General features: G+C 41.3%; 1 protein-coding gene across 2 annotated transcripts in view; it reads right to left on the bottom strand.

Moving 5' to 3' along the window:
* Nucleotides 1-847: 847 nt before the first annotated feature.
* Nucleotides 848-22,827, bottom strand: part of galnt6.1 (polypeptide N-acetylgalactosaminyltransferase 6) — a 54,538-nt gene continuing 32,558 nt past the window's right edge. For both annotated transcript variants that reach the window (XM_002933693.5, XM_018091706.2), the window contains 9 exons: nucleotides 17,046-17,218; nucleotides 11,638-11,787; nucleotides 11,031-11,265; nucleotides 9,378-9,495; nucleotides 8,807-9,007; nucleotides 8,241-8,372; nucleotides 3,314-3,415; nucleotides 2,256-2,414; nucleotides 848-1,868 (listed from right to left, as the gene is read on the bottom strand). In XM_002933693.5, coding sequence (XP_002933739.1) covers nucleotides 1,755-1,868; nucleotides 2,256-2,414; nucleotides 3,314-3,415; nucleotides 8,241-8,372; nucleotides 8,807-9,007; nucleotides 9,378-9,495; nucleotides 11,031-11,265; nucleotides 11,638-11,787; nucleotides 17,046-17,218 — 1,384 coding nt within the window. In that variant the 3' untranslated portion in view covers nucleotides 848-1,754. The remainder of the gene's footprint in view (nucleotides 1,869-2,255; nucleotides 2,415-3,313; nucleotides 3,416-8,240; nucleotides 8,373-8,806; nucleotides 9,008-9,377; nucleotides 9,496-11,030; nucleotides 11,266-11,637; nucleotides 11,788-17,045; nucleotides 17,219-22,827) is intronic.

A 22,827-nucleotide genomic window follows, 5' to 3' on the forward strand; every position in this document is an offset into this window, starting at 1 on the left:
GCAAATCTAACATAACAGTATGTGATATGCTCAGTCTGTTTGCCTGTGCCATTGCAAGGGAGAAATTAACCAATGGGCTTTCAATTTATGCAACTGATTAGTGTGCACAAGCAACCAATGAACTGGTCCAATAGGGAAAAAGTGAGGGCCAAGCCTGGATGATGTAAGCATATAGGAAGTTCTCAGTGTGTCAGGTTCAAAATAGGCCACTCCCATCCCTTTAGAAAACTGATCAGAGACACAGAAGAAGGGCTGATATAGCAGGTATATAATTTTTTTTTCTTATGGAAAATGGATTTTCTGACATGCTGAGAGAATTGCCGGTGGTTTAATAAGATTTGGACATTGAAGGTGAACAATCCATTTAAGCCACACCCATCATTTCTGACACAGGTTCCACTACATAATACATTGACATTCTTGACAGTTCTGTGCTTCCTACTTGGCAGCAACAGTTTGGGGAAGGCTCTTTACTGTTTCATATTATCCCTGTGCAAAAAAACAAGGTTCATACAGAATAGGTTTCAGAAACTTAAGTGGTGAAAATTGACTCAACCCAACTAAATACCTGTGGGATGAACTGGAAGGCTTAATTGCCCCACATCAGTATCCAACTGCATTGTTTCAAACTTTCCTATAATAGGGTAAAGGCTCTAGCAGCAAATGAAAGGACCTTGGTTTTTGAAGAACATGATAGACAGGGAGGTGTCCACATATTTTCTGCCATGCAGTGTATCACTGATATTAAAAACAAACCGACAAAATCTTCCTGAAAATGCTGATTAAAAAGTAAACATAAAATAAGGAGTAGGATTTTTTTTAATGGAACAAATAAATACTAAATGCGTCACAGTGATTTAGTCTTGTATTGTGCTCCATAATGCCTTTTATGGATGTTTGAAAAACAAAAAACCCTTCATATTAATTAAAAACAAATACAATCAGTAAAAGCAGACTGTGCATTTAATATCCAGCGCTGCTAAATAGCCAGATAATGGCTGCTTATCACTGTGTAACTCAGCCCAGCAAGTTGAATGTATCCCAAGGGATCGTGTCTTTGAAGGTCACTTCTTTAGCTAATTTAGCCCAAAGTTGCCTCCGTTGGGTTCGGAATTTAAGACTTGCCAAAGCAAAGTCTTATAGCACCAGTGCCATAGAGTTTGGGCTGGTTTGTCTTCTTGTGTTCAAAATGTCCGAGGTCCAGTGTTCCAAAATATTGAAATCTATTATTATAAGTTGATCTTCAAAAAATGTTGTCCAACTCTAAAGATGTCAGTTGATTTCTAATGTTCTGCTGGCAAGACCCCAGACTATTTCTAGGAAAGGAACTGTTCCTATATTTCTAGAAATAGCAATGAATAAAGCAGGAAAACATTCTTGACCGCACTTGTAGTTGATTTAGCCACAATCTCTAAATAAAAATATCAGATGAAGGAGAGAAATTGCAGATTTAAATCCATGATTCCCAGTTATCTCAAGGCACAAGCATTTTGGTGCAGCCCTAAACTTGTGTGCAAATGATTTTCCTGGTTTTAGGGTTTATCTGGCTTTCCAATTCTTGCATAAGGCACATTTGTAGAAAATAAGCACATTTGTGGAGGACAAAATTAGTGTTTTTCTTGTACTTTTTATGAAACATCCAAAATAGGTCACTTTGGTCACTGATCAATCCTTCCCTAAGGTCCAGTGCATTAAAAAGGCACTTGAGGCATAGCGGTAGGTTGGTACCCACCAGATACCATTGTTCACAGCATTTAGCTGAAACCCCAGCGTTGGTGAATGTCTGAAGGGTTGCATTCTGCAGTTGATGGGTTTTCACCTCGTGCTGTTAAACACATGTTGGAACCCACATTTTTAAGTAAACGGTCCTGTAAGTAGAAAAAAATGTAAAACCAGGTTAGCCACATTGTACCCCACATCTCATTTAAAGATACAAAGATTATTTTATTGGATCCTGGTTGTGACAATAAATAAAGGTTGGAAACTCTGGGCTAGAACCTGTGAATTTGACTTGGTTACAAGGTGAAGGACATTGGAGAAGTAAGGGGTCTCTAAAAGGCTGTTGCCTAGATAAGGTAAAAGAAACTAAGGATGGTAAGAAAGTAAAATGGTTAGATTCTAATTACAGAGCCATAGCTCAATGAATAACACCACTGGAGACAGCAGGGCTTAAACTAATTTTGCACTTTGCAGAGCATTGCTATATGAGCATTAGAGAGGAGGTGGCAAAGAGTATTTTTACACCATTCCCATACCTTTGTTAACTCCCATTCTTCATTGCCTGGCACAGTTGTCCTTTTTCCCTTGTACTGGCACTCTCCCAGCTCCACAGGCCCTGGAACATATTTGGAACGTAGGCATAGCTGCTTTGCTATGTTGTGGCGCAGCTCCTTGTGCGTGCTATATTCAAAGTACTGCAATGCAACAGATACACGTTTTTTTTAATAAAAATTATTAGATCAGCTGTTTAAATAAATAGGCTTAGCAATTGTTCTAAATGAAGCAAAATTAAGCCGGGGGGGGGGGGGGGGGGGGGGGTGTAGGGCATTAAAGGAACAGTTCAGTGTAAAAATTAAACTGGATAAAATAGACAGACTGCACAAAATGAAAAAATTTCAATATAGTTAGTTAGGCAACAATCTAATCTATAAAGGCTGGAGTGAGCAGATGTCTAACATAATAGCCAGAACACTACTATTTTAATTATTTTTTTGTTCAGCAGATCTTCAGTTTGGGGTTTCAATAGTTATTTGGTTGTTAGGGTCCAAGTTACCTTAGCAACCAGGGAGTGGCTTAACAAAGAGGCTGGGTTTACTAATAGGAGAGGACCTGAATATAAAAATAAGTTAGAAAAAGTAACGATAAAACTAAAACTGTAGCCTGACAGAGCAATAGTTTTTTGGCTGCTGGGGTCATTGACCCCAATTTGAAAGCTGCAAAGAAGAAGGTAAATAATTTAAAAACTATAAAAAGAATGAATCCAATTGAGAATAAAATATATTGTGCCAAAGAGCTCTCATACCAGCACTAGTTTTACGGCAGAACATAAAAGTAAAGTTACAGGCTTTAAAGTGCACCTATCACCATGAAATTGAATCCCTCACCGGCAGTGTGGGCTAATAGAGCCGCCCTCTGGTTGGAGGAAACAATAGGGTTTTTACTACAATCACAACCTCCCTTGACAGATGAAGGCTGAAGAGACACAGTTTCCAAATACCTTATTAAAGAATTTTTCCAAGTTGGGGACCTTGATATTGCTTTATTGGACCTACTCTTAGCTGGCCCTGCCCATCATCAGATTCTGTTTCCGTACCTGAGTGCCACCCATTCCATTGCATAGATTCATTATCAGCGGCTTTCCACCATGATTCTTCTCCCCTGCATCAAGGCAGTTCTGTGATCCTTCATTTTTAACCTGTAAGGAAAATGAAACCTTATAAAAAACATGTCTGACTTTCCTTCCACATTTGATATCCGTATTGTATTCAGTTGGTGAGTAGGGACAGTTTGCAGATTGGTATATGTAAGAATGAGCCAGAATCACAGTGCTGCAGGACTGTATTTGAGGGGCCTGTGCCGACAAGGAAAAATTAAAGCAGGAAATTAGCTATAACACCTTCAGAAATTAGTATTTTCCATCTCTCTCCCAAAATTGTATTTGGAACAAACCATCGCATTTGATGAAAGTGTTACCAGATTCAGGGGCATGTCTTGAAAACCCAGCTACAAGGGAGGTACTGAATGCAATTTAATTTAAATGCAGCCCTACAACAAGTACTTATCAGACTTGTCTCTGAATTTTTAAGTGGTCTGGTCATCCTACTTGCTATAGAGACATAGAGCCACAAAAGTACAGGCAACATGATACCAAGTTGATCAACCTGCACTATAGAGTACCTGTACCACTGCATAGTGACACAGCATTAACAATGACTGTAGCCATAAGAGAAAAATGCAGCCAAATAAATACAATTTGACAAAAACGGCTGAACACAGTTTAATTGGTAGCTATGGAAAAAGACAACTTGAGGCAAAGATGTCATGTTTGCCATCAGCCCAGCAGGGAAAGAAGGTCACTTTGCATGACGCTAAAGGCAGAAGCTTATGTAACCCTTTCTTGGCACATTCACTTATATATGGGCTGTATTTTCAGGAGATGTGTGTTCTTCAAAGAATATTGATACTGGGAACTGGGAACAGCGCAGTGCCTCCACCTAGTGGACACTGAGGAACACACCTCTAGGGGATTTCCACTAGGAAATAATCACACACAGCTTTTGCAGAAATGTTAAACTTTATATAACTGTTGGAGTTGGAAGTTAACACTTTATGTATAACTGATTTTCCTGCTCTGAGGAACCCATGTAGTTTATCCACAGCTGGCACAGACAGTCTCTATAGATGCCCAATCCCCACTTGGATCCGGATAAACCACAACCCTTAGGTTAGTTCAGTCCCTTCCCCAAGAGCTCTTTAGTCCCCCCAGGTAGCGCTACCTGCCCCAGAGTACCTTCCCTGTATAAAGGTGGCTGCTCCCACGTAGCAGGCAAATGAGCAATACCTGTTCACAGCAGGGGACACACACAAGAGATACCACAGAGGACTGATTCCTTCCTGGCAGCCCAGCAGACTTTTTCCTTTCAAGTCTAACACACAATATGGCTGCTCACACTGTATCTCTTTCAACTCTGGCAAACAACAGCAGGGGCTCCCTTTATAAACTGCTGGGCCCGCCCCTAGATTTTTGGCTCCAAAGCTTAGGCACACCTCTCCCAGACGTGCACTGGGGCAGCCAGCCAACCGGATCCCTCCCCAGGCTGTAGCTAGGCTGGATGAGATCACAGACTGAGAAACAGGGGACAGGGTTCTCTGATCCCCTACATTCTCCCCTTGGAAAAACCGGCAACGGCCTCGCTTGCCTTACCTCCTTACACTCAGAAACAGTACAACACTCCACAGGGTCCTCCACAGCAGTCTCCCTTTGACTCAACCCCTCATCTCCTTCAGGGGAGTCACTTTCAGATATGGAAGGCTCATAGTAGGACTTCTGTACTGTTGGGCCTTTGTAAGTCTTACAGTTCCGGGCCTGATGACCCATCACATGGCACTTGTAACATTTCCCTGGAAGTCTCTTACGCCGCCGGCGTACTTTACACAAAGCAGACTGGACCTGAACCTCATCAGGAACAGGGCAGTTTGGCTGTATGTGGCCTATCCTGCCACACCGGTAGCACGTTGGAGGTTTCCTCGTCTCAGTTGGGGTTTTGGCTCTCTCAGACAGTTGAGCTTTAAACGCTTCCAACTCTTTGCGAAGTCTCTTATTTTCCTCCAGCAGCTTTGCATCAGCAGGGGACTTCTCTGCATGCCCTAGGGTGGAACTCCTCCTCACCCTCACATAGGCATCAGCCTCCTCCCGCCGAACTCTCTCCATCAGAGCAACATAGCCAGGGGTTAGTGTATCCTGGTAGTAAGCTCTAATTGTCACGGCAACAGGGTCACTATTTAAAGTCCCTCTCCTCATTTGGCGAATCCTCAGGGAATCCATTTCAGAGCTTTGGATTACCCCACGACTCACCAGCAATCTCAGGCCTTGCTCCACCCGCACCAGATAGGCAGACAGGGCTTCCTTCTCTTTCTGGAAGGTAGAGTGGAAGTTGTGGAGCATCTCTGTAGTACTTGCTACAGGGCCAAACGTCACCTCTAGGACTTCTATCAGGTCGCCTGAAGTAGCATCAGGGTGACTAACTAGGTAGGATTTTACCACATCCACAGCAGGGCAGCGAAGGCTCTCAAGGATCTTCCTTCTCATGGTTGCCTCAGGGCCGGTCCAATCTCTCACGGACACCACAGTGGAGTCTCTCCAACTCTCAAATGAGTCCTCACCCGAGGGTACCGGATCTGCACCTGAAAACATTTTAAGTCTTTTAAAATTACCATTCCAGGCCAGCTGAGTCAGTTGGTCAGTCAGTAGTCCCAGCGCACTCACAATATCAGGGGTATCCAGCTGGCCTCCCGAGCTAGGCCGACTCCCCTTGGAGACCACGCTCTCACTGGATGGACATTGCTTTACTTGACTCTGTTCAGCTGGCGAATCAAACAGTCTCTTACTGGGCAGCACACCTCCCGGTGCTGTAACTGCAAACTGGGAAACAAGGGTGTCAACATGGGTAGTTAAATAATCTGCGTCATCAGACAGATCTGGCAGAACAACCTTCCATGGCCCTTCATCTCCCGCATCAATATCAGGGGGAACCCTCTCACGGTCTATCTCTCTGGGGCTGTCTATAAGGACATTCAGCAGAACCCCGGCAGAATCTCGCCGTGACGCAGCCACCCTTGGGCGGAAAAATATGGGCTCCCCATCAAGGATTTCATAAATAGAATCTTCCTTTACTCTTGGCATCATGGGCCCCACAACAGCAACCTTCCGGGGGTTAAGTCCCAAAGCATTGCACCACTGACGAACAGTTTGTGGGGTTTCATGTGCAGCCATGCTTTCGTCCAACATTCCCAGCTTCCCAATAGAATCTCAGCAGTGCCTCCAAAATGTAACCCTTTCTTGGCACATTCACTTATATATGGGCTGTATTTTCAGGAGATGTGTGTTCTTCAAAGAATATTGATACTGGGAACTGGGAACAGCGCAGTGCCTCCACCTAGTGGACACTGAGGAACACACCTCTAGGGGATTTCCACTAGGAAATAATCACACACAGCTTTTGCAGAAATGTTAAACTTTATATAACTGTTGGAGTTGGAAGTTAACACTTTATGTATAACTGATTTTCCTGCTCTGAGGAACCCATGTAGTTTATCCACAGCTGGCACAGACAGTCTCTAAAGATGCCCAATCCCCACTTGGATCCGGATAAACCACAACCCTTAGGTTAGTTCAGTCCCTTCCCCAAGAGCTCTTTAGTCCCCCCAGGTAGCGCTACCTGCCCCAGAGTACCTTCCCTGTATAAAGGTGGCTGCTCCCACGTAGCAGGCAAACGAGCAATACCTGTTCACAGCAGGGGACACACACAAGAGATACCACAGAGGACTGATTCCTTCCTGGCAGCCCAGCAGACTTTTTCCTTTCAAGTCTAACACACAATATGGCTGCTCACACTGTATCTCTTTCAACTCTGGCAAACAACAGCAGGGGCTCCCTTTATAAACTGCTGGGCCCGCCCCTAGATTTTTGGCTCCAAAGCTTAGGCACACCTCTCCCAGACGTGCACTGGGGCAGCCAGCCAACCGGATCCCTCCCCAGGCTGTAGCTAGGCTGGATGAGATCACAGACTGAGAAACAGGGGACAGGGTTCTCTGATCCCCTACACTTAGTTCTCACTTTGCACTAGCAATGTGGCCCCCTATGATGCACAAATACTAAGCGCAGAGAGACAAGGAGAGGCGGCATTCCCTAGGCCACTTCTGGGCATAACTAGGGTCCAAAAAGCCCCTGTATTATTACATCATTTGGTACTACACTAGGGGGAATATTTATCAAAATGTGAGTTTAGAGCTTAATACTTAAAAACTCACGCATGCCCTATTTATTCTTGTGGGATTTTTAGAAGTGTATTTATCAATGGGTGAAAACTAGAAGTCACCATTTGATAAATGCACTTCTAAAAATCCCAATAGAATGAATAGAACGTAGGTGAGTTTTTATGTATTAAGCTCTAAACTCACATTTTCATAAATCTGCCCCTAGAAGTTTGAATTAGGGACTTACGAAGAAAAGGCGAAAGCAACATTTCTATTGGTTATGATGCTTTAAATCTAACATTACACATCTATATGCAGTTAATAAAAGTGCAAATAATGACAGCTAACCCTCCCTAACCAAAAATTATCAATAGGTAAGTATAGTCAGCTCAATAAGTATACAGAAACTCTGCACAGTACACACTTGGCTTACAGACTCATCAGATATTATTGATGCATCTGGCACATATAGCATGCTACCTATTTCAGTAGAAATAAGGGCGTGTTCTGGTGTGCCTCAAACTGCAGCTAGTCTCTTATATCTGATCATCATTACCATCATCATTCATTTATACAGCACCAGCAAAGTGCTTTGAAGTATTCTATAGCAAATGGGGATCTTACATCATGATTACATTATGATTAAACAAATAAGGGTTACAGAATACAAACAGGACCAGGCACAGTAAACAAGAGTTCACAATGTAAATATCTGCAGGCCAAGTTATGCTTTATTTTAGACACTATGAGGGCAAATTACTTACCTTCCCATAATATGTAGGATCCCGGTCAGGTACAAACATTTCAGGATAGATATTTTCAAGGTACCATGTAAAGTTTTTACACTGCAAGTCTGCTTTTAGCTTGAGTCTTTTAGAAATGTCCCCAAAGGATTTCTACAAAATAAATACAATAAAACATTGGAAAGCTTGGTTATAAAGGAACAGTCAGCCAGTCTGCCCTGATACCAGCACTGAGGAAGGGAAGGAATATGCATTTTACGCTGTACATGAATCTTTTTGGCACTTTTCTGTGTTCCTACCACTAGATGGCAGATTAGGATATGAAGCTCTTTGATCAAGCAAATTCTCATAGTAGAAGCAGCCATCTTAGTACCTACTAAAATGTAAAGATGGGATACGTTATTTGGAAGCCCATTATCCAGAAAGGCCACCTACCATAGACTCCATTTTAATCAAATAATTAAATTTTTTTGAGGGGTTCTATGCAGGGACAGGAAAAAAAATATTAATATTATAATACATTTTAAAGGCATATATACACATATTACATACAATGTTGAGAAAACTATGCATCTATTTACACTTACCTCTCTAACCATTTTTGCAGCCTGCTCATTCCTCTGGTAGTATAAGAGTTTGTAGTCATCCATCCATACCTCTGCCAGGCGCACCAGGTTTCTAAAGATCACCTGGGTACCCTTGGGGAAAGTATGGGGACTCTTTGTACGGAAAACATGCCCAACCACAGAGCAGGGAATGATTTCCAGCTGCCCGCCGCACTGCCAGACCTGTAAGAATATTGGTATGTGCCATTAGCAGAGTGCAGACATGAGTCAGGAGCTGAGTCACAGGCCCAGTACATAACATCCACTCACATACAAAGGATAATCTTGGGCAAAGAAACACTGAAGAACTTGGTGCAGATTATGTGCTGCCATTGAATATCATTAAGTGTTTCTTCCCTATTTATGCTTTGTGAAATAATCCGGCTAAAATACCAGTCATTGTGGGTAACTCAAAACATTTTCTTATTCTGCCCTCAGCAACGTGACAGATGCGTGTGTATGTGCAAAATTCTGCAAACACCTACAGGTGCACACAAACGTGCACCACTCATTAACCACCCCCACCCATAATAAGAAATTAAAAAGAAATTACCCTAAAAGACATTTCCAAATTTTCTCCTCCCCAGATTTCCATTTCTTCATCATAGGAGCCAATGTGTTCAAAGTAGGCTTTGGAGATGGAGAACAGACCTCCGGCAAATGTAGGAGTCCTAGGATAGTGAGAGACCATTGTTAGTAACCAATATGTATTTGCTTGTTTCTCAATGGTTGTTGTATTTGTTTAATCTAATAAATAATTAATTAAAAAAAAAAGTAACCAATATGCTGCAAATTACAGTGAGCCTTTTAATTCACATCTTAATTGCTTCATTTTTTTTTAATCTTCTGGTTTTGGGTTAGAAAAGATGGAAGATATAGGAAGGTGCTGCCCAGTTACATGTCTAGTGACTCAGATTATTATTTAGTTCATCAGTGGGAGGACATCAGCTTTAAACTTTCCCTTCTAAGAAGTGTTTTTAAAACAAATAACTGCATTTAATAACTGCAAGTAGCACTTGCTGCATATTTTGGCCCGGTGGGATGGTATACGCGGCGCCACGATTTCAACGAAATCGCGGAAGTTTCCTCTCAGGGCAACTTCCGCGATTTCGCTGAAAACGCGGCACCGCGTATGTCATCCCACCGGCGATTTACATTTTCGCCGGTGGGATGGCAATTTGGGGAGATTAGTCGCCCATGAAAAGGGAAATTTGTCGCGGCCGACTAATCTCCCCATGTGCCAGAGCCCTAAACAGGCAATTACAGCCAAAAAAAAGGTTGATATAAAATGTCCAGTAAGTGCTGTTTCACTCCCCTGTCAAGTTTATTTTACTCTTATCTTTTGTAGCATTTATTTTCTGTTTAATCAATAAAGATGTAATATGTGCTTGTGGTCAGCACAGTTTAAATTTCCTGTTTTACTGGAAATATATATTCATTGGTGTGTGACACTAAATGAGTATTTCTTCTATATGCATCTCTGCATCGCCATGTATCCAATAACATCTAAGCAGATACTGTAAGTGAGTCAGTTGTCAGCCAATTAGACTAATGGTCTGAAAACAAGGGGGCATATACAGGTATGGGATCCCTTATCCGGAAACAGTACTTGTACTTGATCCCAAGAAAGATATAAATAATCCCTATTGGAGGCAAACCAATCCTATTGGGTTTAATTAATGTTTTATTGATTTTTTAGTAGACTTAAGGTATGGTGATCCAAATAACGGAAAGACCCCTTATCCGGAATAGCCTTGGTCCAGAGCATTCTGGATAACAGGTCCCATACCTGTACTTGCATTTTTTATTATGAGCAACAGTGGCAAGGAGAGTTTCCACTGGAATGTTCACTCCTAGGTTACTGTAATTATAATCTGGTTGTTTAATTTATTAATTAATTATGAATTACGGAACGGCCATCGGCCATCTCCCATAGACTCCATTATAAGCTTATTTCTAATGATTTTCTTTTTTTTTGTAATAATAAAATAGCGCCTTGTACTTGATCCCAACTAAAATATAATTAATCCTTATTGGAGGCAAAACAATCCCATTGGGTTTATTCAATATTTAAATGATTTTTAGCAGACTTAAGCTATGGAAATACAAATTACGGAAAGATCCCTTATCTGGAAAACCCCGGGTCCCGAGCATTCTGGATAACAGGTCCCATACCTGTACTCATTATTAGAACAGTATTACTTACTTGATGGGATAGGTTTCATCCTTTCTCCGTTCCTTCTCGGCTGCAGGGATTGCTTCCCAGCCAAACGTCAAACTCCAATCAAAATTTCCTCGGTTGTGTGTTTTACCGTACTGGACCGGTTTGTGAAACTCAAAGCTGTTAAGGTCTATGATTGGGATGTCTGGACTTACAACAGCAGTGTGATCTTCTGCAATTCTTGACAACAAAGGTTCCAGCCAACCATGAAAACATTCACCTGGTTACCAGTGAAATTAAGGAGAAAAGGTTATTATGGTCAGTGAATATAACATTCAGTTTGTAAGATATTACTCCCTCAAATCTGCTCAGATTGCCATTACATTACAGACCATTAATGGGGTCTAACGACAATTCCATGCCTTCTGATATTTTTAGGAAACATCTTAAATACCGAGTTAAGTGTAAGAAATTTCTCTTCGGAGTTCTATAATACCTGTACATGGTTGAAAAACTCTCTTATATGTTACTACAGGGGACTTTTTGTTGCCTAGATACTTGATAGCTCACCAGGTAGGAAAGATAACATCTTCCCCTGTGTCACATATCCTATTGATCCTCAAACTACTGCCTACAATATCTCATTACTTACAGTGGGCATCCAGGAAGGTCAATACTTCACCCGTGGCAATGCTGGCACCCAGCAACCTTGCTGTTGTTAATCCCTTTCTCTCTTTCTGTCTTGCAATTTTCACAATCTGTAATGCCTTTACATAGTCATCAAGCTTTTCCTTCAGATATTCTGCAAAGAAAGATAAATAAAACACAATAAAAGGCATGCAGGAACAAATAATGAAGCAGTATTATAGTCTTTAAAGGAGAAGGAAAGGCTAAGTCACTTGGGGGTGCCAAAATGTTAGGCAGCCCCAAGTGACTTAAATCGCTTACCTTGTACCCCGGGCTGGTGCCCCTGTTGGGAGAAAACAGCACCAGCCCGGGGTACCTGTAGCGCAGCTCTTCCTCCTTCCTATTCGCTCGCTAGCAATTTGTCCCGGACAGATGCATGCGCAGTAGAGTGAAAAGCCGGCTTCTCTGCTAAAGTTCGGCTTTTCACTCGATCAGGAAGAAGTAAGCGCTGCAGGTACCCCGGGCTGGTGCTGTTCTCTCTGTACAGGGGCACCAGCCCGGGGTAGAAGGTAAGTGATTAAATTCACTTGGGGGTGCCTAACATTTTGGCACCCCCAAGTGAATTTGCCTTTCCTTCTCCTTTAATACTTTAGACTCACACAATCTTACACAGACAAACAAATCTTTCTGTGACTATTAAATTACAGCCAAAAAGAAACCTAAATTACTGAATTAGAACAATTGGTCTTAAAGGATAAGGAAACTTAATGAAACTCTGCTCAGAAAGCCACCGCTACCATACTCCCACAGTCCTTCTTATAACTACCTCTTCCTTCACCAGCTTACAGCTACTGCACAGGCATGAGATTTATTTGGCTTTTGACCACTGTGAATTAGCGTGAAGTAATCCAAATCTGCATGCCATGGCTGGGAACCTGATCCCTAATGCTCACCTGGTGACGTCTATGCTGGGAGAAGTGAGAGGGAGTAGGCCCAGCTAACTGCAAATGGCATGAAGGCAATTATTGTAATTACAATTATATGTTTTAAAAGGATTTATAATAATCATATTGAGGCTTTAGTTGTCCATTAACATGAGTAAAAGTTGACAGAGATTGGTCACATATTGTATGTTCATGATATCAGTAGGTAAATTCTGAGCTGTGTGCCATTTTGAGGCCTCTCCATTTTTGCCATTCATGCCACCTTACACCTGCTCCATTACAACCTTGATCATGCCCCTTATTTAGCCCCCGCTTGTAATTTTGCCTTGCTACACACAGGCTACTAAATGATCAGGAGACACATCTCTGTGTCAACCACTGACCCCCCTAAGTCTCTAAATGTGGTCTTTACTGGATCCTGTATCCAATTTAGTCTGATCAACACTAATAGTGTTAAATCGAAGATGGCTTGGCCAATACTTGTTTTGTTTTACGAAGCCCCACACAAGTATCAATTACAGGTACACACTTATCATATACAGGTAGGTCATAAATGACCATATATGAAACACAACGTCAGCTTAAAATCTCCAGTATAAACAGACATCTCAACACATATAAAGACAATAATATAACTACAAGTAACACTAACATTGCAGATTCAACTTGCTAGGTACCGCAGAAGTGTCATGGCCACAATTCAACATACTTGGTGGTTATGAAAGTTGAAGAGCAGCAATATGATTTGTTGTACATGGAATGATGTCCCATGTGGAGATTTAGCCGCCGGCAGTAGATTTCTGCTACCATGGGCAATAATCTATCCAACAATAAGAATTGTTGGTGAAAAGGCCTACGCATCGCTTCAGTTCTCAAAAATTGAGCGAAGTTGCCTGCAGGAGGAAACTATGCACAACTTCGGAAAGCCAAAGTGATGCGTAGGCCTTTCCACCAGCGACTGGTACTGTTGCCGGTGGAAAGGCATTTTAGAAAGATTAATAGAGATCTATCGCAAGTGACTAAATCTCACCATAGGGACATCAGCCCTACAGCTGTTGTAGCTTTGGAATACTGACTTAACAAAACAAAGCGACTTTCTGGATAAACAGTGAATAACCAAGGGGGCAGAATAATGGTCTTTTACTAATGGTCTAACTATAGAGGAAGCAGACTCCTCTGTGACTGCTGGGGGCCCAGGAGGTTTAAGGAGCCCATTAAGGCACTGACTGATAAGTAGTTTCAATACAGGTTTATGAAAGATGTCTTATTCCCAAAGATTATTGGGGCCCTAGAATGATTTTACTGTGGGGCTCAGTTACCTCCTTTTACGCTACTGTTCTTTACCACATTTCTAAGAAAGGAATAGTAATGTTGAAGTAGCTTCTAGCAAACCAACAATCCAAATGAAGTCATTTCTCCCCACTTCCCCCACAAGCGTGCCTGTCCTCTTCATTATGAGTTATCATTTAATTCCTAACCAACACAATATAAATTGTAAGTACTTCATGGTGAGGCAATTTTTTTTCAGGAAGCAAGCAAGCAACAAACACCCAATAGTTTTGGCACAATCCACTGTAGAATTTGGGCATTTAATGAAAGGATAACATCTTTAAGGAAAAAAAAAAAGAGGAAAATCCCACAAGCTATGTTGGGGCCGATTCACTAAAGTGCGATAAAACGTGCGTCTAAAATTTCGCGACTTTTCGCATAATTCACTATAAGCATACTTGCACTATTTTACGCGTGGTATTTCATGCAATATTTTTGTCGCGATAAATAGCGTGCGCGGTATTTTTCGCATGCACGCTATTTATCGCAAGCGCTAATTGTCGCGACATTACGCACGCAACAATCGGCAGCATAAAACTGGCAACATTTGGCCCTGGGAGTGCACAGGTGCTGTATAAATGTTTATTTGCAAAACCCCCCCCAAAAAACAAAAAAAAGTATAAGTAAGAAAAAAAAAGAAGTGCTAGAGATAATAAAATGGGGGGGGGGCATTTAAGAATATTTAACCAAATACTTAGGGGTCCGTTTGCTAAAGTGGCTTAAATTAAGTGGGAGATTTTAGACACAGAATAAATGGCAAATATGTTATGGGCACTTTATTAAACGGGAACAAATATAATATTGCAATTATTCTGGCAACAAAACATTTGATTGGCAGGTACTAATTAACGCAAGCTTTAATATTCAGCAAAATGGGCTCAAGACAAAATTGTTGGCAGAATATTTGCAAAAATTTAACCCATATAGCATATTGATGCTGTTACTGATAAATGTAAGAGTGTAGGGGAAACTACATGAAAGTATAGAATACCATATCAAGGAAGGAAAAATAATTAGACATTTACCAGTTCAAAAGTAGAAAAATAAAAACTTTTATTTGAACAATTAAAGGGGAAGAAAATAGGGAAAGTAAAACTTAGGGCTTGCTGCCCTTGAGTTCTCTGATGTCCCTCCTCAATTCGTCCATTTCCCCCCGGAGCTGGGCCAGCTCGGCCTTGATGTTGGCCAGGTCCTCCTGCACTGATGGTCCCTCGTGTGCAGGAGAACCTGGTGCCCAGCGCTTGGCATGGGGGGAGTCCGGGGCCTGGGGGGAAACTGGGGGAGGAAAGAAGGGGGGCAGTGTCTTTTTTCAACCCAACTTACTATGTTACTATGTTACTTTCGTCATCCCTGACATTTCTTACATTTGTACTTTTAGTTCAAATTACTTGCTAAATCTTTTACTGAACGTATACTGTAAAAGCATAATAAAGTACAATAATTACCTTCCGCAATTTCAGTTATCAGGTCGGAATTCCTGCGCTTCAGGTCAGACCATATGCACTGGAGCAGGCGGAGGTCCACTTCAATTCTGAAGCCCGGCTTGGAGGTCGCGCAGGATGGCCCTAAGGGCCCCAGCGGCGGGTTGTCATATCCTGAACGCAGGAAAAAGCTGATAATATAGCGCCTCTCCCCTGGTAGCAGATCAGAAACCCCAGGCATGATGCTCCTCTCAGTGTGACTGCAGGCTCAATGACACAAAATGGCCCCAAGTCGCACATGTCACGAGATTACAAAATTGCTACAAAATGTCCGTGAGATTACAAAGTCGCGACAAAGAAATCGCCAAAATATACCTAGTAATATATTTTGTGCGACTAAATATTTACCGCTACAGTACTGTATATTATCGCGACTAAATATTTACCGCTATAGTACTGTGTATTTTGGCGACTAAATATTTACCGCTATAGTACTGTATATTAGTAGCGAAATTCCATACATGCCAAGACTTTAGTAAAATTTAGTAAAAAGACACATACTTGAATAAAAAACACTGTCCATATTTTATTGCCAAAAACTCATTTACTGTACTTTTCTATCATTTTTGCCTGCCTGTAGTAGGAGTTAATTTTCGCATTGCGATATTCAGCGCGCCTAAGTGTTTGTGAATCATGCGATCGTATTCTTTTCAGCGCCAAAATTAACACATGCGTTAAAACTAGCGCATGCGGTCGCACGAAAATTTACGCATGCGATATGGCGACTTAACGCACGTGATAATACTATGGTGAATCGCGCGCTAATTATCGCGACTAATTTAACGCAAAAAAGCGTGCAATAAATTTTATCGCACTTTAGTGAATCAGGCCCGTTCTGTTCATGCCATTCTCTGGAGAACAATTAATAGGAAATGAACTCTTTTGTATTCATGTCATTCTGGAAACCAAATCCTTTAAATCATCTAAAATAAATTGCAGGCTTTAGAGACAAGCCTCGTTGCAGAGGCCCAAGCAGACCCAATGGAGTCAGCTATTTGATTAAGAACGATATCTATAGAGATTGTGCCAGGTGTGGATAGACTGCACAAATTCCTCAGGACAGGAAATTCAGTTATCCCTAAAGCTGTTTTACATTTTATTTCAACAGTTATATAAAGTTTGATATTGCTGCAAAACTGTGTGTGATTATTCCTAGTGGAAAGTCCCTTGAGGCGTGCTCCTCAGTGTCCACTAGGTGGAGGCACTGTGCTAATATCCCAATTCCCAGTATCTTATACTTCAAAGAGAACGAAAATCTCCTGTACAAAAGCCTATATATATATAGCCTAAATACAGCCCAAATTAAGTGAGTGTGCCAAGAAAGGGTTACATTTGTTTATTTTCAGCTTTGCTATAAAGGCAACTGGGCAAGAGAATATTTTATTACAACAAACCTTATGGCAAAACCGTTTGTAATTCACAATGAAACTACATTAAAGGACAGCAGTAACATGCTTGCTTGCACCCTCACGGCGGTGGCCAGTACTTTAGCTTTAGCTTGCTCTAGAGAACAGAAAGCATCAGCTGATAGTATCACATTTGGGGAAAACATTAATAACAACACATTCAAATATTTAGTATTGAGAAAAAGAATTACATTGGTTATTAATTAAAGCACCAGGAAATCAAAAGTAGTTTGGTTCTTTTAACAGCACTTAGCCACTGGAAACAGAACATACCGTCTTCACTGGCATCATCTACTAGAATGATCTCCTTCAGTAGGATGGCTGGCGAGGTGTATAAGACACTATACACTGTACGTAGAAGAGTTGACCAAGCCTCATTGTGAAAGACAATTATAACGCTGGTTGTGGGCAATGAAGGGCAGCGCTTGAACTTCTGCTCAATGCACCTGTGAAATGGAAAAAAAGGAAGAAGTTCATTAGCTTTCCCTGTGACTGACTGAAAGCACATGGTGTCAGCCAGCTGATTAAATCATATTTAAAACAAGCTGACCCTATAATGCATTATAGCCTAAATTTCTGCCAAGAATGCTATTGCCTACTGTTATGCACATTATGAGACATGGTGTTTGCCAAATGCACGGTCTGAATCATGAATTCATTAGAAATATGGAGGCGAAGGACCTTTTGGACTCGGCTGCATTGTAAAAAGCTCATTTCTAGCCTTTCAACACCAGGGTGAATGGTTCTTTTACAGGCCACATACCTCCGTTCTACTTCAAACAGGGGAAATGTTCCACATGAGAGCTCTGGTTTTCCTGCTGCCTTCAAACGAAACAATGATGCTCCTTTCATTTTTCCTATTGACTAGCCATGGAGACAGCTGTTACAGTTTTCAGATTTTTTTATTTTTCGAAAGGAAAGTTACTGAAAGGGGGTGGCTTCCCAACTTGAAATGAAATTGATTTAGGCACTTCTTTTGCTCCTTGGTTTTATTGAAAAGCAGCCCCCCAGTGTTATGTCTGAATCTCTCTGTGTATGCTTACAATAAGGAGAACACATTCAGCCTGCAGTGGGGATCCAACTTTATTCACTGTACAGTTCCATTTCCTTTCTGTGCTCCTTCCTCATTCTGTACCTCTCACTTCCTGGTTACTGCCCACCTTCCCAGCCGGCCTCTCTACCTTAAAGGTACACTGAAACTTGCAAACATTACATCATCCCCCCCCCTTTTTTTTTTTTTTGCATTAACTTCAACATTAACACAACAGAGTATCCAACACGGAGTAACACAGAAATTATATAGATTTGCATATATATAACTCAAGTTATGAACAGAGATTAAATCTCTTCAATCAGTCTTGATGTAGGGCACCTTGGCCTTCTGGGATATCGTCTCATTGGACATGGCTCCTCATTTTCCTGAGGCCCACTATCTCCCTTTTGTGAGGAACTGATGCCTAGAGGTGTCTCTTTTCCTCTAGGCAGCTGCTCGATTTCTTGGGGTGGCAGAGTACGCTCTGTTGTTCCATTGTTTGTCTGAGGCATGCTCAATGGTAAGGGAACCACCTTAAAGTGTGAAGCATTGCGGGTCATGCTGTGTCCATCACATGTGGCTGTGACCATGTTTCCTTTTCGTGCAGTGATCCTGTATGGAGTGGGGTTGTATGTTGATGAGGTTTTGTTATGTCTCTTTTGTAAGACAACCACTGTGTCATTCTTTTGGGCAGGAGAATGTTGAGCATGGCGTCTTTGATCTGCATAGTGTTTCATTTTTTTGTTTATTTTTGAAATCTGTGTTTCTTATGTATGAGTCTCTTTTTGGTTGAGTAGTTGTAGCAGTAATCTCTGAAAGGCGAGTGTGAACTGGTCTGTTGAAGATAGTGTTTCTGTAGTTACGCAAAAACTTGTATAGTGCCTGTCTTAGGGGAATTTGCTCCATCTGAGCAGTTTTAACTCTTTTGCCCAGAGTGCACATGAATCTTTCAACAATTCCATTGGCCTGTGGCCAGAGTGGAGTTATTTTTCTGTGTTTGAATCCAAGGTATCCAGCAAATTGTTGAAATGTATGTCCATTGAATAGAGGACTGTTATCTGTCTTAACTACCTGAGGTATACCGTAGGCTGAAAAGATACTGTCCAGAGAAGGTAATACACTAGCAGCTGACTTTGACAAAATAAATGAGATTTCTGGATAGGGCGAATATTCTTCCATGACAACAAGGATATATTGACTGTTTGGTAATGGACCATACATATCTATTGCAATTTCATCCCAAACATTTGATGGCAGCTGAGACATCTGTAATGGTTCAGGCCTGGAAGAATTGGTTACCAGCTGGCATGCAGACCAGTGTTTTATAGTATTCTCAACATACTGATCCATGCTGGGAAACCAGATTTTTTCTCTCAGGAGTTTTTTTGTGCTAACAATTCCAAGATGGCCTTCATGAGCAATGTTTACAATGATTTGGCGAAGACATCTAGGAGCTACAAGTTTAGTTCCCCTGAGAATAAGATAGTCCTTAGTGATGGAGAGTTCTCCCTTGACAGTAGAGAAAGACTTAAGCTCATGAATATCTACTTTAGTATCTGGAAATTTGGCTCTCTGAATTTCATGCCACTTGTTGGTTTGAATTATTTTTATTAATGCTAGAAGAGTTTTGTCTTGTTTTGTCGCTTCCACAAACATGCCCATTGTAAGTGCCTTTGGTACAGCATGGGCTGCCATGAAGTTAATATATTCATCCGCAATGGACTTAGGAGAGTCTTTAGATGCAGTTGGATGGAGTGAAATATAGTCAGCAGGATTGTTATTTTTTCCCTGGTCTGTGAACTATTTTGTAGTCATATCCTTGTAAGCGTAGGCCCCATCTTTCAATGCGTGCAGGCATTTTTGCTCTTGGATTTCCAAAGATGGTGATCAGCACCTGATGATCTGTAATTATTGGGAATGGTGCTCCATAAATAAACAAGTGGAAGTGCTCACATCCCCAGACAACAGCCAAACTTTCTTTCTCCGGTTGGGAATATTTCATTTCTGTGGTTGTTAAACTTCTGCTTGCGTATGAAATGATGTGTGGGGACGGGTTATCCAGTTTATACTGGACAAGAATCGCTCCTAGTCCTACTGGACTTGCATTTACAATTAGCTCAGTTCTTAGTAAAGGATCAAAGTAGGCCATGGTGGTCGTGGAGCTAAGTTCTCGCTTAATTGCATCAAATGATTCTTGACGTGCACGTGACCACTGAAAAATACATCCTTGTTTGGTGAGATCTCTCAAAGGTGCACTGATTGTAGAAAAATCTTTAATGTATCTGGAACAGTAACTGGCCATTCCAAGAAATGAACGAACTTCATTAGCATCTTGTGGAGTGGAGGATAGTTTTATTGCCTGTACCTTTTTTGGCTCAGGTTGCATCCCTGCCTTGTTGAATTCACATTTTGCCTTATTGAGTGTAAGTCCTTGAGTTGATAAGCTCTCGAGTACTGCCTGCAAGGCAGAGTTATGCTCAGCCTGTGTTTTCCCAAAAATCAGTATATCATCACTGTAATTAAGAGCATTTGGGATGTGTTGAATCACTCCTTTTATGGCCTCTTGGAAGATTTCTGCTGCAGAACAAACACCAAAGCTTAGCCGTTTGTATCTTCGTAGGCCAACATGTGTTGAGAATGTAGTTATATACCTAGATTCAGGACTGAGTTCCAGTTGGTGATATCCTTTGTTGAGATCCAGTTTAGAAAATTGCTCCATTTAGTAGGTGAATTATGTCATTGACAGTTGGAGAGATGTGTTGTTCTCTTTGTATAGCCACATTAGGGAGGCGCATATCTACACAGAGTCGGACCTTTCTTGGGTCTTTTGGTTTGGGTATAGCCACTATAGGAGACACCTATGGGGTAGAACCAAAAACTGTTTCAATGATATCTTGCTCTTCCAGGGACTGGAGTTCCTCCTCTATTTGTTTTCTTAAATGGAAAGGGATTTGTCTGTGTACTTGTGCAACTGGACGAACAGTTTCATCAATGTGCAAATGTACTTGAAAATTTGCTAGTTTTCCCAGTCCACTGAAAAGATTAGAATATCTATCAATCAAAGTTTGTACTTCTGAGTCTGTCTGGTTATCAACAGTGTGAACTATGTGGGTAATTTCAAGACCTAAAGCCGTGTGGTAGCTGAGAAGGCATCCCCCAGATATTTTGGAAGAAGTGCACGATACAATAACTTGTGTTGTAATTTCATCATCCACATCTGTAAAAGAGCAGCTTTGAGCTAATTCTCTTAATTGTGTGACAAATGCATCCATGTTAGCAGAGTATCTGGGTAATCTGGAGTAGCAGTAACAGTCAGGACTCTTACCAATCAGGTTGATGCTGCGAACATGGCTTATACCTTATTCACCTTACAACAAGAAGGAAACAGGAACATAACATCACATCCTGGAGACTCTTCCCAGAATGCATAGGTTCATAAAAACAGTATGTATACTGACACCTACTGGCAGAACATAACAGTATAACACAGTATATTAGAGAGAAGGTTTTTGTTGCTAACTAATAGTGTACAAACACTAGTGTAACACCCCCACTCAACAAATACCTCTCACATTAGTCCCATTCTTGTTCTGAGCTTCTCAAATTTAGATTGTGGTAGTGGCTTTGTCATAGCATCCGCTATCATATTGTCAGTCTCACAGTATACAAGCTTAATGTAATTTTGTTCCAGTAGATCACACAGGTAGTGATGTTTAACATCAATGTTCTTGGTTCTGGCATTGATCTTTTCACTGTTTGCAAGCTTTATACATCCTTGGTTGTCCTCATATAAAACTGTTGGCTGGGATATCGGCTCACCAATATCTTCTAATAGTTGACGCAACCAAATGACTTCTTGACTTGCATGAGCTGCTGAAATGTATTCTGCTTCTGTTGAAGACAATGCCACAGAGATTTGCTTTTTGCTAGACCAGGATACCGGGCTGTTACCCAACTTGAACAAGTAGCCACTTGTAGATTTGCGAGTACTGGGGTCACCTGCCCAGTCTGAGTCCACATATCCTGTGAGTTCTAGGACTCCACTTGCTGATATCTTTAAACTCAAGTCTTTAGTTTGTTTGAGGTATTGCATGACTCTTTTAATTGCATTCCAATCTCTTTGATAAAGTTTACTTACACGTCTGCAAAGAAATGACATAGCAGCACCTATATCTGGATGTGTAGTGGTGGCTATGTACAAGAGTGCCCCCACTGCTTGTCTGTATTTTTTGGCAGAAGATCTTCTTCTCCTTCTAACTTTAAGTAGGCTGTGTCCATTGGGGTGCTCACACCATTGCATTCTGCCATGCCAAACTGATTAAGGATAACACCAATTTTGGCACTTTGATTTAGTACAAAGCTTCCATCTTCCTCTCTTTGTATCTGTATTCCTAGGTAGTCGGTCACATCTCCTAGGTCTTTGGTTTCAAAGTGCTTGTTGAGAGTTGAATTTAGCTTTGCAATTTCCGTATACTCTTTGTGAACAATTATCAAATCATCAACACAGAGTAGTAAGTACATCTACTCCTCACCTGTGTGTTTGCAGTATAGGCATGGATCAGCTTTACTTCTTGTGAAGCCTTCATCTAACTGACTTTATTCGTTTTTGCATTCCATGTCCTCGCTGATTGCTTCAGCCCATAGAGTGATTTACTCAATTTACAAACAAGATGTTCTTCTCCATCTTTCACATAACCTTCTGGTTGTGTCATGTACAGTTCCTCTACTATGTCACCATTAAGAAAGGCTGTTTTGATGTCATGATGTCTCACAATCATATTTCTCAAAACTGCAATAGCCATTAAAGTTCTAAAAGTACTTTGCTTGGCAACAGGAGCAAAAGTAGCATCATAATCTTCTCCATATTTCTGTGAGAATCCCTTTGCAACCAGTCTTGCCTTGTATCTATGGATGTTACCTTCGGAATCACATTTAGCCTTAAAAACCCATTTACATCCAATTGCATGTTAACCTTGAGGTAACTCAGTAAGTTTCCAAGTTTGGAGCTGGTTGAGAGATGCC

This window comes from Xenopus tropicalis, chromosome 2, assembly GCF_000004195.4.
Source record: "Xenopus tropicalis strain Nigerian chromosome 2, UCB_Xtro_10.0, whole genome shotgun sequence".
Taxonomy (NCBI): Eukaryota; Metazoa; Chordata; class Amphibia; order Anura; family Pipidae; genus Xenopus; species Xenopus tropicalis.